The sequence below is a fragment of the Spermophilus citellus genome (genome assembly GCF_964194105.1).
Source record: "Spermophilus citellus genome assembly, chromosome: 16".
Classification (NCBI taxonomy): Eukaryota; Metazoa; Chordata; class Mammalia; order Rodentia; family Sciuridae; genus Spermophilus; species Spermophilus citellus.
In genome coordinates, this window is record NC_138196.1 from 38511916 (window position 1) to 38526212 (window position 14297).

The window sequence follows — 14297 nt, forward strand, 5'->3', positions numbered from 1 at the left end:
CAACCCTCTAGAAGGTATTTTTTCTCAATCTTTTTTTGGGGGGAAGGGGTACTGGGGATTGAACTCAGGGGCACTAGACCACTAAGCCACATCCCCAACCCCCTTTTTTTTTTATTTAGAGACAAGGTCTCACTGAGTTGCTTAGCACCTTGCCTTTGCTGAGGCTGACTTTGAATGTCAGTCCTTCTGCCTCAGCCTCTGGGAGCACTGGGATTACAGGTATGCACCATTGCGCCCAGCTTCCCTGTCTTTACATGGAAACACAGATGAAATATCTAAGATTATATAACAATTTAGAAGTAAAGTTAGGGATTAAAATTAGTTCATTGGGCTGGGGTTGTGGCTCAGTGGCAGAGCACTTGCCTCTCACATGTGAGGCACTGGGTTCGATCCTCAGCACTACATAAAAATAAACAAAATAAAGATGTTGTTTTCATGTATAATTTTAAAAGTATTTTAAGAAAATTAGTTCACTAGGGCTGGGGTTGTGGCTCAGTGGTAGAGCGCTCACCTCGAACGTGCGGGACCCTGGGTTTGATCCTCAGTACCATATAAAAATAAATAAGTGAAATAAAGGTATTGTGTCCAACTACAACTAAAAAATAAATATAAAAAAATTAGTTCACTACATTTGAAGAAATATTTATACATTCTGGGCTTATTCTGTATGGGACATTGTACTAAGGTTAGTGGTGAAGAGATAAATGAGATAGTGTCCTTCCTGTTGCTTCACTTTCCTTCTAATCAAACCTACAAGAAAGGCTTTTTTTAAAAAATTTATAAATTAATGGCCATTAATTTATCATTGCTAAAATGAAAATAAGTACTAATTTATTTTTAAGTTTTTACTACATTATGTAATATCTGATCATATGGTAAAGTTTTAAATCAGTTCCTGCAGATGATTATCTATTTGTTCCATTTATTCATTTACTTTTTTTTTTTTTTTTTTGAGTTTGGGTCTTTTTATGTCACCCAGGCTGGCCTCAAACTTGCAGTTCTCCTGCTTTACTCAGCTACATGCCTGGGACTATAGGCATGTAAAACTGTACCTAGCTCATTTACTAGTATTTTATTAGTGCATGCATTATGTTGAGAGCTTCTCACCACCTTCCCACCTTTGCCTAAGTAAAAACTACCTTCTAAGAGGATCTTTAAGATAATTCCCTTGGCCTCTGCCACTTAACCATTATTACCCATGAGACTGTTCTATGTAAAATTTGAAGAAGCTATGACTCTATTGTTAACAGTTCTGTTTTAAAAGATTTTATAGATGGAGTAATGCAGAGAAGTAGAATTCTTTCACTGTTAGTAAGAGAGTAAATTGCTACAATATTTCGGTTTTAGTGGGGGATTTTCATGCTGTGAACAAAGGACCTGGCAAGAAAAATTGTAGAGGAGGAAAAGTTTATTTTGGAGCTCATGAGTTTACAGGTCTTATTCCATAGTGGCCAACTCCATTCCTTGGGGCCTGAGTGGAGGCAGAACATCATGTTGGAAAGGTGTGGTGGAGGAAAGGCAGCTCAGGACTTTACCAGCCGGAAGCCAGAGAGCTCTGCTAAATAAGGATGAAATATAAATTCCAAAGGCACACCCCCCCAAGGACCTACCTCCTCTAACCACACCCTACCTGCCTACAGTTACCACCAGGGATTAAAGCACTGATTACATTAAACTTCTTAAACCCCAGTTATTTCATCTCTAAACTTTCTTGCGTTGTCTTACTTAAGAGCTTTTAGCGAACACCTAATATCTAAACCATAATATTTCGCCCTGGGCCTACAAAAGCTCATGCCCATCTCACAATGCAAAATCCATTTTCAAGAGTTTCCTTAGCAATTTTAGCATTGTCCAAGGGTTCAAGTCCAAGTCACCACTGAGACTCAAGACAAACTCTCAGCATGAGCTCTTGTAAAAATCAAAAGCAAGTTAAACATATTCAATATATAAAGAGTACAGAGTACTCTTTTTCCATTCAGAAAAATAGGAGCATAGAAAAGAAGGGATGGTACCAAAGCAAGACTGAAATTCAATTGGTCAAACAAGTTCTAGAGCTCCATGTCCAGCATCTGGGGCACATGGCATTCTCACCAAAGGGCTTGCATAGTTCCACCCCAATGGCTTTGCTGGTTGTAGCCCATATGGTCCCTTTTGGCTTGTCTCTGATCAATTCCTGCAGTTTTCCTGGACAGGCATCACATGGTACTGGCATTTTTGAATCTTGGGGGTTCTCCACTGCAGCTTCAGTTTTCTCTTCACATTTCTACACATTGCTCTATAGGCACAGACTGCAGGGATCTGACCCTGCAACACTGCCTGCCTTCTAGGCCTTGCTTTAAAATCTTTGTGGAAGCCTCCATGACTCCCAAATTCTTGCATCCTGCAGTCCCTACAGAACCAGCACCATGTGGTAAATACCAAGGTCTGCTGCCATCTTGAGCAGTAGCCAAGCCTTCAGGGACCATGACTGCAGCAGCCTTTGAGTGCCTGGGTGGCTGGGCATGTTGAAAAAATTTACTATTCCTTCATGTGCAAGTAGGGTGCCCCAGTGGTCTCTGGTCTTTGCTCATAGGATTTTTACTTTACACCCTTGAGCCTAAGATGGGTTTGGTCTTGCCAATTCCTGAGATGTCCTCAAGCCATCTTTACTATCATCTCAGGGCAGTCTTTAGCATATCTTTAGTGACTATAATTTGTCTGAGTCTTAAAAAACAATACTTTTGTATGTGTCTTAACAACAACTATGTCTTTAACAACACACACATTGCTTTACCCCACTTTTAATCAGTTTTCTGGCCAAATTGCAAGTTCTTTAAATCTTTCTGCTTTGCTTTCTGCTCCTGAGTATCAAAATAAACTTGGCTAAAAGCTGTCAGCAATATCCATGCCATCCCCTGAATGCTATGCTGCCTAGAAATTTCTTCCCCCAAATTAAGAAGCCTTTAAATTCAGCCTCACAGAATGTCTCAGGACATGGACAAATGCAGATAAGTTCTTAGCCAAAACACAACACAAATGGCTTCTAGTCCAATTTCCAATAGAATCCTCCTTTTCCTCTGAAACCTTATGAGCTTGGTGTTTACTGTGCGCAGGCCTTCCAGCATTCTGGTCTTCTGAGCTCCCACCATAATTACCCATTAAGCTGTGCTTACAACAGTCAAAAACTTTTCCAGCTTGCATTGCTGTTTCTCAAAATTCCTTCCACAAATTTCAAAAAGCTCCAAAGCTTCTGAACCACGTAGTCAGGTTAGTCACAGCAGTGATCCTAATCCTGGTACTGATTTCTGCGTTAGCTTTTTCATTGCTACAACCAAAAGCCTTCACAAGAAAAATTTTAAAGACAAAAGTTTATTTTGGGGCTCCCGGTTTCACAGGTCTAATTCCATAGATGGCTAATTCCATTCCTTGGGACTTGAGGTGAGGCAGAACATTGTGGCAGAAGGGTATGATGGAGGAAAGCAGCTCAGGTCATGATCAGGTAGTAGAGAGCTCTGTTCAACACAGGCAAAATATAAACCCCAAAGGCATGCCCCCAACATCTTACCTCCTCCAGCCATATTTTATCTGCCTATAGAAACCACCAAATTAATTCCTATCCAGGGATTAATGCCCCAGTTATGTTAAACCTCTTATGACTCAACCATTTCATCTCTAAACTTTCTTGCTTTGTGTCTCACACATGAGCTTTATTGAGGGTGGTTTGGCAGTATTTATCAAAAACTTTAAAATGTGTTGAATATAGCAGTATGTACCTATAATCCCTGCTACTTGCAAAGCTGAGGCTGGAGGATTGTGAGCCCATCCTGGGCAGCATTGGGAGACCCCACCTCAAAAGAAAAAAACACAAACTAGAACTTTAAAACAGGCGTATTTTTGACCTTGCAATTTTGCCTTTTTTAACCCAATAAATACAAATAGATGGTCACCTGAGCATCATTTCCTGTATTTCCATCATTGCTTCCTAGTTTATCTTCATCTAAATCTATTAAAATGCATCCAGTATAATCTTTATACAGCTTAAATCTCATGACTTCACTTTCCTGCTTAAAATCCTTTGCTTACTACCCATTGCTCTTAGGATAAAGTCCTACTATGGCTTACGGAGATTTTGGTGATAATGTTTCTTTCTTGAGTCCTATCCTTTACTATTTTATATTTCTGTGTTCCATCTCTTCCTACAGCTTGAAAACTTCACCCTTTATGCCCAGTTCCATACCAGGCTTATTTTAATTCCTATAGTATATCACACTCTCACTTATAAACTCTTTTGTGTTTGCTGTTTACACTTCTTATAATATTGTTTCACTAAATTATAAGGTCTAAAAGAGGATGCCCCATGTCTGTCTATTCCTAGTGATTTATTTTCTTCTAAATCCAGATTGGACTTCTGGTTGTAATTATTGTTGGCTCTACTACTTTTTCTTACATTTCTTAGCCACATCTTGTTGACAATATGAAGTTAGTTCATATTCAGAATATATTTGAAATCAAAGTGAATTGAATGCCTAACCTAACCATGGTAAATATGACTTCTCCATCTATATAAAGATACTTTGGCACTGAGTAATAGAAACCTAAACCTGGCTAGGCTTAAACAAGAAAGAAATTTATTTCACACAATAGGAGGCTTTAAGGTTTTTTAATTTAAGGGTTCAATTTTTACCCCAAGTACCTAGTTCTTTCTCTTCCTCCTCTCTGCTTTCCATTACCTTGGCCTCATTGCTTTAGTATTCAAAAGGTGACTTCTAGCAATAATTGAGGCAATATAGACTTACTCATGTCAATAGGTGGACTTTTCTTTCCCAGAAGCATCTTTGTGTATCTCTTTGTTCCAAATTGTGTTCAACTTGTTTTTCACTTAGTCACTGGTAAAGGGGCTGAAGGTACGATGATTTTCTTAAATTGATCATCTGTGGTTAGAAGGGTTGCTGGGAAGTTGGCTAGTCTACCCAACTTCTGTCTTGCCAAAAATTAAAATAATAATTTATAGGAAGTTTCCTTTAAAGGAAGAAGTTTCCAATTGTTTTCTTTTAAAACATTTATTTTAACCCCTATGATGAGATGATCAATCCCCAAAAGCCCAAGAAATCTTTTCTAGTTAATCATAGAATCTTTTTTTTCCTTCAGATCCAGACATTTAACGTGGATACACCATGCCAGACCGTGGAAGATTTAACGAATGGGGTTGTGATGGCCCAGGTTCTCCAAAAGATGTAAGAATAATCTTTGTGTATTTTGTTATACATATTTATTAGATTGAAAACATGAATTAAAGATGAGTGTTCTTATTAATAAGTGCCAATGTCTTGGCTGGGCACAGAATCACGAGCCACCACACAGCTTTGTAGATTCAAACAGCAGTTCTTTATTCCTGAACTCACACCGGCCTCTACACACACGTTCTGGGGAAATCCCAGTTCTGCCCGCCCAATTCACCTACTCCACGAGGCTTTTTTTCCAATATCCCATTTGAATCTCACGAGAACTCAACAGGAACAAGCAGCAGGAACACCCTAATCCCGGCAGCAATAATCTTCAACCTCCAACTTCCCTAAACCCTATTGTCTTAAACCGGGAACGCCCTAAACCCAAGGACCGGGATACTTCCTCAAACCTGATCAGCTCTAAACCCGGATCCGCCTTGGTCCTTGAGCAAGGTCACCTTACATGCAATGTCAACAGCGAAATCCATTTAACATAGGGTACGCTAGCAAGGAAATTTTGATGCGTCATTCCTACTTGGCAATGGCCCTCAGCAAATAAGCTTTCTGTCACTGTAACAAAACACTTGGAAATCAATTTATATGGAGGAAAGATTTATCTTGGCTCACAGTTTTAGAGGTTTGAGTTCATGGTTGGTTTTCCTTTTGCTATCGTGCCTGTAGCCTCTTTCTCTATGATTTTACTTAAATGTTATCACTGAGGCCTTCGCTGTTCACCCATATAAAAGAGCAACAACTATTTCCTATGTTTTTATCATTTTCTGAAGTATGAAGTATTTGATATACCATATTTGGTTGTTCATTTATGTCCCCCTCCCTGGCCCCAATAAGTATGTGTACTGCATGCACACATGCGCGTGCACGCACACATACACACACACACACACACACACACACACTCTCTCTCTCTCTCTCTCTCTCTCTCTCTCTCTCTCTCTCATAGTGTAAGTGCATCAGGGAGCTTGTCTTTTCACTTCTGTGACCTACTGGAACAATGTTGAGTTTTTGATTGAACCATGTGAAATTACCATTTTTTTGTGAGTCAGAATAGATACCAGCAACTTATCCTGTTTTAGTCTGTTATTATGAGTACTCATGATTGATGAATGACTAAAATAATGGAATATTTGGGATATATAAAAAATACCCGATTCTTTAACGTTCTTTGAAATATAATAGTTGTAAAACTAATATTATGTGAGTGTCAACTTTTGACTTGGACTTTTTAAAATAAAGCCTTGTGTGTGAATTGGATTTCATGTGATTTGGGGATACTTTTATATTTGGAAGTCCTAAGTATTTGTCAGCCTGGAATTTCCTGTAGTTCTGTTGCGAATCAGAATCATTAAGTGAATTCTTGCTGTTATTTACTTGAAGTAAGCTATAAAGTTGTGCATCTGAGAAGCAGCTCAAATGCCTATATTTCAGAGAATATCTTTGTGTCTTTTTAACTAGGGACTCCATGTTTGAAAACTATAGCTTATTTTCACTTTCTTCTATAAATGCATAGCACATTTCTCTCCAGATGTACAAACACAATTCTTTTCATTTTCATGTTCACTTCTGAGGGGTACCCTAATATTTTTTAGTTTTCTGATGGGTGAGAGTTTCTCAGAATTTGTTTTGTTTTGGCTTGGTTTTGGTATCAGGGATTGAACCCCGGCACTTAGTCAATGAGCCACATTGATAGCCCTTTTTAATATTTTATTTAGAAACATGGTCTTGCTGAGTTGCGTAGGGCCTCACTAAGTTGCTGAGGCTGGCTTTGAACTTAGGATCCTCCTGCCTCAGTCTCCCAGGCTGCTGGGATTACTGATGGTGCACCACGATGCCTGGCTCACAGAATTTCTTTTCTTTTTTTAAAATATTTTTTAGTTGCCAATGGACCTTTTTATTTTATTTATTTATATGTGGTGCTGAGAATCGAACCCAGTGCCTCACACATGCTAGGTAAACACTCTGCCACTGAGCCACAACCCCAGCCCTGACAGAATTTCTTAATAAAAATTATTTATGGGTATGTGGGCTTAAGTGAACTTTCCAGAAATGTGTCAATAAATGAATTTTTTTACCTACGCTAGTTTTTTGGGATTTCAGTCACTTGCAGAAATCAGAAGAAAGAACAAATATGTGTATTTTATCAAAACAATATGTAGGGAATATGACAAGGATGTCTACTCTTGCCATATCAATTCAACATAGTACTGGCAGTTCTGGCCAGAGAAATTAGGCCAGAAAAAGAAATAAAAGATATCTAAACTGTGAAGGAAGAAGTGAGTGGTTTGCTGACAACATGATAGTATGTGTAGATAACTGTTAAGACTTCAACAAAAAACTGTTAGAACTAATAAATGAATTCAATAAAGTTGCAGAATACAAAAATCAGTTGTGCTTTTTTTATATGAATTACCTGAAAAAGAAATCAAGAAGCAATCTTATTTATAATAGCAAAAACAAAAATTTAATCAAGGGAGGTGGAAGATCTATACACTGAAAACTATAAAGCATTAATGGAAGAAGTTAAAGAAGGTACAAAAAATGGAAGATATTCTGTGTTCATGGATTGGAAGAATTAATATTGTTAAAATGTCCTTCATAGATTGTCCCAAAGCAATCTATAGTTTTTGTGTGACCCCTATCAAAACCCTAATGTCATTTTTCACAGAAATAGAAAAAAAAATCCCAATATTCATATGAAACTACAGAAAATTCTTGAATAGTGAAAGCAATCTTAAGCAAGAAGAACAAAGCTGGTGGCATCACACTTCCAGATTTTAAGCTATAGTAATTAAAACAGCATATTGACCAGTGGAACAGAATAGAGAGCCTACAATTGAACCCTCACATCTGCAGCCAGTTGATTTTTCCACAGAGGTGCCAGAATTACCCAATGGGGAAAGGACAGTTTCTTCAATAAAGGGTGTTGGCAAAACTGATACCCACATGTATACTAATTGGACCCTTAATTGTCACACCATATACAAAAATCAATTCAAAATGGATTGAGGACTTAAATATAAATCTGCAACTGTAAAAATACTGGAAGAAAATGGAGAGAAAAGTGATATATTGGTTAGGGCAATTATTATTATTTTTTGGTTTTGAGCCCCAAAGCTCAAGGCAACAAAAAATGGAATTACATCAAACTAAAAAACTTATGCATGACAAAGGATACAGTTTACAGAGGGAAGAGACAAACCAGTGGACTGGGAGAAAATATTTGCAAGCCTTACTTCTGATAAAGGGTAAATATCCAACATACATAAGGAACTCAATAACAAAACAAATCAGTTTAAAATTGGGCAAAAGGCTTGTATAGATAGTCTCAAAAGAAGCCATACAAATTGCCAACAGGGATGTTTGTGTGTGTGTGTGTGTGTGTGTGTGTGTGTGTGTGTGTATGTGTGTGTGTATAAAATCCTCAACATGACTAACCTCAGGGAGATGAAATTTAAAACCATGTGAGATATTGCTTGTTAGAATGAGTGTTATCAAAAAGATAAGAGTATTAGGGAAGACATGAAACAAAGGGAAGCCTTTCATACTTTTGGTGGCAATGTAAATTCATTCAGCCATTGTGGAAAATGAACAATTTTTAAATGAACTTTCATAACATCCAACAATCCCATTACGGAGTATATATCCAAAGGAAATGAAATTAGTATGAAGGGACATCAGGATTCTCGCGTTTATTGTATCTTGATTGACAACAGCCAAGATAGGAATCAACTAAGTGTTCATCAGTGGGTGAATAGATAAAGAAAATGTGGGGGGGTTTTGTTGTTGTTGTTTGTTTTGTGTACCAGGGATTGAACTTGGGGGCATTCGGCCACTGAGACACATCCCCAGCCCTATTTTGTATTTTATTTAGAGACAGGGAGCCTCAGTGTCACTGAGCTGCTTAGTGCTTCGTTGTTGCTGAAGCTTGCTTTGAACTGAAGATCCTCCTATCTCAGCCTCAAGAGTCGCTGGGATTACAAACTTCCCCCACTGTACCCAGCCCCCATTTCATCTTTTAAAAGAAGGAAATCCTATCATTTGCAGAAGTATAAATGAATCTGCAGGACATTGTGCTTAGTGAAATAAGCCAGGCATGGGAAGACAAATACTAATTTTACTTACATGGGGAATCTAAAACATTTGAATTCACAGAAACAGATAGTTGAATGATGGTTGGGGCAAGGGAACCAGGAGTTGATGATTAGACAGGATAAATAAGTTTTTTAATGTTTATTGAATAGCATGTTGACTGTACTTAATAGCGTATATTTCAAAATTGCTAAGAGTAATTTCAAATGTTCTTACCACACAAAGTGAGTATTTGGATAGATGTTAATTAGCTTGATTTAATCAGTCCACATTGTATGTGTGTGTGTAAATATAGATACATCTATGTGTGTGTGTGTATATATATATAACATTATTTTGTACCTTAAAAATATATACATTATAATTTGTCTATTTGTGATTAATATTAAAAATAAAACAAGATCATAATGTATATTGGCCTATAAAGTGTTTTTACTTACCAAAGTTTTGTGGGCATATTTGTCAGCAATATTTAGTTTTCTTTTTAATTTTCCACAAATGCCTCTCAAATTTTCCTTTTTTAAGAGTTATATGACATATAGAAAAGCATACTTTAAAAAGGGATAAATTTGTATATGTTAATGTAGGTTGTGTGTGTGTATCTCCTTGTTACCACCATCCTGGTAGAGAAAACATTTCTAGTGCCCTAATGGCTCCCCTCGTAGACTGCTCTGTAGTCCATATACCTTACTCCAGAAAATAGCTAAGATTGTGATGTCTACAACATTAAGTTCTGTCAGTTCTTGAACATCTTATTAAATGGAATCATGCAGTGCCTTATTCTTTGTGTTTCTGTTTTTTTTGTTTTTTTTTTTTCATTTATTGTCTATGCAATACCTTCACATGTTTGGGTAACATCTACTTTATTTCAAATGACTGTACAATAAGCCCAACCTTATCATCATTGGATTACTACTTTGTCAATTGATATTTAATGAACGGCTACTTTGTGTCCAACACTGGTGATACAAGGACAGGCCACACAGACATGGTATCCACCTCCACAGAATTTATAACATGGAAAAAAATATTAATTAAACTCTAAAATAAAATTGTAACAGAAGCTACAGAGGAGACCTATACAGTGTTTCTAAACTTCCAAAAGGTATGGATATTCATCTTAGTTGAGGAAGTCATGGACATTTTTATTTATTTATTTTTTTATGTGGCGCTGAGGATCGAACCCACTTGCCTTACACATGGGAGACAAGTGCTCTACCACTAAGCCACAACCCCAGCTCCAGTCATGAACATTTTTACCTGAATAAGTAAAGGTAAATTAAATCTGAAAAATGGTAAGAGATTTAGAAGAGAAAGTTGCATATAAAGAGGCTCTTCAGGTTGATGGAATGTGGTAAACACTGCTATGGGAAGAAAGATTTGAGCTAAAGCAGGGGGCATTGTGCAGAACAAGCTGTAGCCAGACTATGTAGTCATGTGTCTTTATTTTAAGGATGTGAGAAAGAATTTAGGGGCTTTTAGGGAAGGGAAATGGGGGTTAACACAATTGCATTTAAATTTTGAAAATATTTGGGCTGCTGATATAAAATTAACTGAAAGAGGTTTCGGTGATGAGGGATGGTTAATTGGAAAGAAGTTTGTAGTAATTCAGAAGGAAGATGAAGGTACCTCAGAGTAGGAAGTGGCAAAGGAGATACAGACAAATGGACTCAATGGTACATAAAAACAGCAGATTTGATAATTCGTTTGGGGTAATGAGTAAAAGGGAGGTGTCAGTTGACTTTTTTGTTTCTGACGTGCAAATACACAGAACAGGATATTAGCCACTTAAGTGGGAACACAGAAAGAGGACCTATTCTGGAGGAGTGCTGGACATGTTATGAGTTTAGTTTGGGGAACAGTATTCCTGAGTGGTATTGAGACATAAAGAGAAAATGCCATATTGGCAGTTGGCTATATAGGTCTGTGTTCAGAAGAAGAGTCTAAAGTGGCACTATCTACATGGGTATTTCAATTGAAGGCATAAATGCAAATTAAATCAACATCAGGAGAGTATTAGGTCAAAAGAAAAAAGTTATTGGTTAGAGTATGAGCCAACAGAGGAACCAGATAGTAGGAGGAAAGTCTGGAGTATGGGAGTTGATAAAAGAATTTTTTTAATATTTATTTTTAGTTCCATAGAACTAAATATTGGACACAATATCTTTATTTCATTTTTATGTGGTGCTGAGGATCAAACCCAGTGCCTCATGCGTGCTAGGCAAGCGCTCTATTACTGAGTTACAGCCCCAGCCCAGGAGAATTTTACTGAAAATATCAATCCTTTTCATTTTGTCTGAGCTAATGAGTAGAAATAATACCATATTGTAGTCTTTTTAATCAAACATGAATAGATCTAAATATGCTGATTATCAGAATAATTTTTTCTCTTTAGTCTTTTAAATAATTTTCCATTTATTTTACTACAGTTTCTTAAAGTTTTTTTTTTTTTTTAATGAGCAGAAAATTGAGTTTCTACATTTGGTCTTCCCCCACCCTACTATCAGCATCCCACACTGGAGTGATGTGTTTGTTACAATGAATGAACTAACATTGTTACATAATTATCACCCAGAGGTGATAGTTTATATTAGGTTCACTATTGGTTTTGTATATAATGAGAGTTTTGATAAATGCATTTCTTATAATATACTACATATAGTGTAATGCAAAGTAGTTTTTCTGCCCTAAATATCCTCCATGTTCTGCTTTTTCATCTTTGTCTCTGAACCCTTGGCAACCCTGATCTTTTTCTGTCTCCATAGTTTTGCCTTTTCCAAAATATCATATAGTTGAAATAATACGGTCTATAGCCTTTTTAGATTGACTTCTTTCAATTAGAATATATATTTAAGGTTCTTCCATGTTTTTTGAGGATTGATAATTCATTTCTTTTTAGAGCTTTAGTCTTCCTTCACAGTTTCATTGAGATTGCTCAGTGAATTGTTCTTTTTTGTGTGTGTGCTGGAGTTTGTACCTAGGGCCTTGCCCATGCTAAGCACATGATGTCCTATTGTTTTATACCCTAACCCCAATTTGTGTGTTTTAAAAGTGTATAATTTGATAAATTTTGACCAGTGTTTATTCCCATGAAACTACCCCACAGATAAGATAATTAATATATCTAGCACTTCCAAAATTGGCCTCATGCCCCTTTGTTATCTCCCCCTTCCTGTTATTCTTTTCCTATCTTCAATCAACCACTGATTTATTTTCTATCCCTGTAGGTTAATTTACATTTTCTAGAATTGTAATATCACTGGACACACACAGTATGCTTTCTTTTGTTTCTTCCTTTTGTTTATCTATTTATTTATTTATTTTGAGGAAGGCGGTGTAGCTCTTCCATGTTTGAGATTCATTCATGCTTATGTTAATAGTTTATATTTATGTCATATGGATGGATATACCACACTTCATTCATCTGTTGGTATACATGCAGATTATTTCCAGCTTGGGGTTATTACAGTTAAAGGTGCTGTGAACATTAGTGTACAAGTCTTTGTATGAACATATACTTTCATTTCTCTTGGATGAATGCCACTCAGGAATCATATGATATGGGTTATATGGCAAGGGTTATTTGGTATTTGAGAAACTGCCAAACTGTTTCAAAAGTGAATTTATCATTTATCATAGGCAGTTTAAGAGTTCCCATTGCTTTAGTCTTACCAACACTATCTAAGGTCAGTACTTTTAATTTTAGTCATTACAGTGATGTGGTCTTTAATTTGCATTTCTATAATGATTAATATTGAGTATCTTTTCACATTTGTCATCCATATATCTTCCATGATGAACTGTCTGCTGTAATCTTTTGTTTTTTGTTTTTTGTAATACTGAGGTGCTTTACCACTGAGTTACATCTCCAGCCCATTTTATTTTGAGTTGCTGAGGCTGGCTGCAAACTTATGATCCTTCTGCCTTAGCCTCCTCAGTTGCTGGGATTACAGGCATGCACCACCAAGCCCAGCTGTTTTCTTAAATTTAGAATTTACATACTGTAAACACAAGTCCTTTGCCAGATGTACCTTTTTGTTGTTATTTACTTTATTCATTTATTTTGTAGTACTGGGGATAGAACCCATGGGTGCTTTCCTCTGCCCCCCTCCTTTTCTTTTTTTTTTTTTTAATTTTGAGAGTCTTGTAAGTTGCTAAAGCAGGCTTCAAACTTTGAATTGTCTTGCTTCAGCCTCTCAAGTCAATGGTATTACAGATGTATACCACTAATGCCCAACTCTCAGATGTATATTTTAAAATATTTTCTTTTAATCTGTGGTCTTTCTTTTCATTTCTATAGTGTCATTTGCAGAGCAAAAATATTAATTTTGATACTTTATTTTGTAGTTTGATTTTTTTTATTATATTACATCTTTCCCAAACCCACAGTCACTAAGATTTTTCTTCTTTATTTTCCTCATATGTTTCATAGTTTCAGTATTTACATTTAGATCTGTGGTAAATTTTGAGTTGTTCTGCATATGGTACAAAGTATAAGGATAGAGTGCTTATTTGTTGTTGAAGCATTATTGAAAAGATTCCCACATTTCAGGACTTTTGATTGTTAAACTGCTTAATGATTTGACAGACCTCCATGGATGATTAGACTTTTGTTTATTTAAATATTTTCCACTAAAACTTAAGAGTTGCAGAAACTATCCTTTTGCATCTGTGTATCAAATGAAAATGAATTTTTTTCTTTAAGTCTTTAGGGAACTGTGATTGTTTGGATAATATTATCTAAACCATTTGTAGATTTAACTTGAGTGTTTATGCCAGAAAACCTGTGATTTTTGATAATCCTACAGTACATGTGCCAAAAACAGTCAATATTTTGCCCTGATCTGACTCTAGTTCCCTTTGCCTTCTTGCTCTGGAAGAGTTTTCCCTGAAAAACACTGCTTTTGCAGACTTCACAAAGAGTGGCTATTTCTCTCACAGGCTTCCTAATACCACTTTATCCAATGGTGGTGCTCCTCAATATGA

General features: G+C 36.5%; 1 protein-coding gene across 9 annotated transcripts in view; it reads left to right on the plus strand.

Annotated features, from left to right (window-relative positions):
* The window catches only part of HOOK3 (hook microtubule tethering protein 3), a 132691-nt gene that overhangs the window by 6130 nt on the left and 112264 nt on the right, over nucleotides 1–14297 (plus strand). For all 9 annotated transcript variants that reach the window (XM_081269745.1, XM_081269747.1, XM_081269744.1 and 6 more), the window contains exon 2: nucleotides 5128–5213. In XM_081269745.1, the coding sequence (XP_081125871.1) occupies nucleotides 5128–5213 (86 nt within the window). The remainder of the gene's footprint in view (nucleotides 1–5127; nucleotides 5214–14297) is intronic.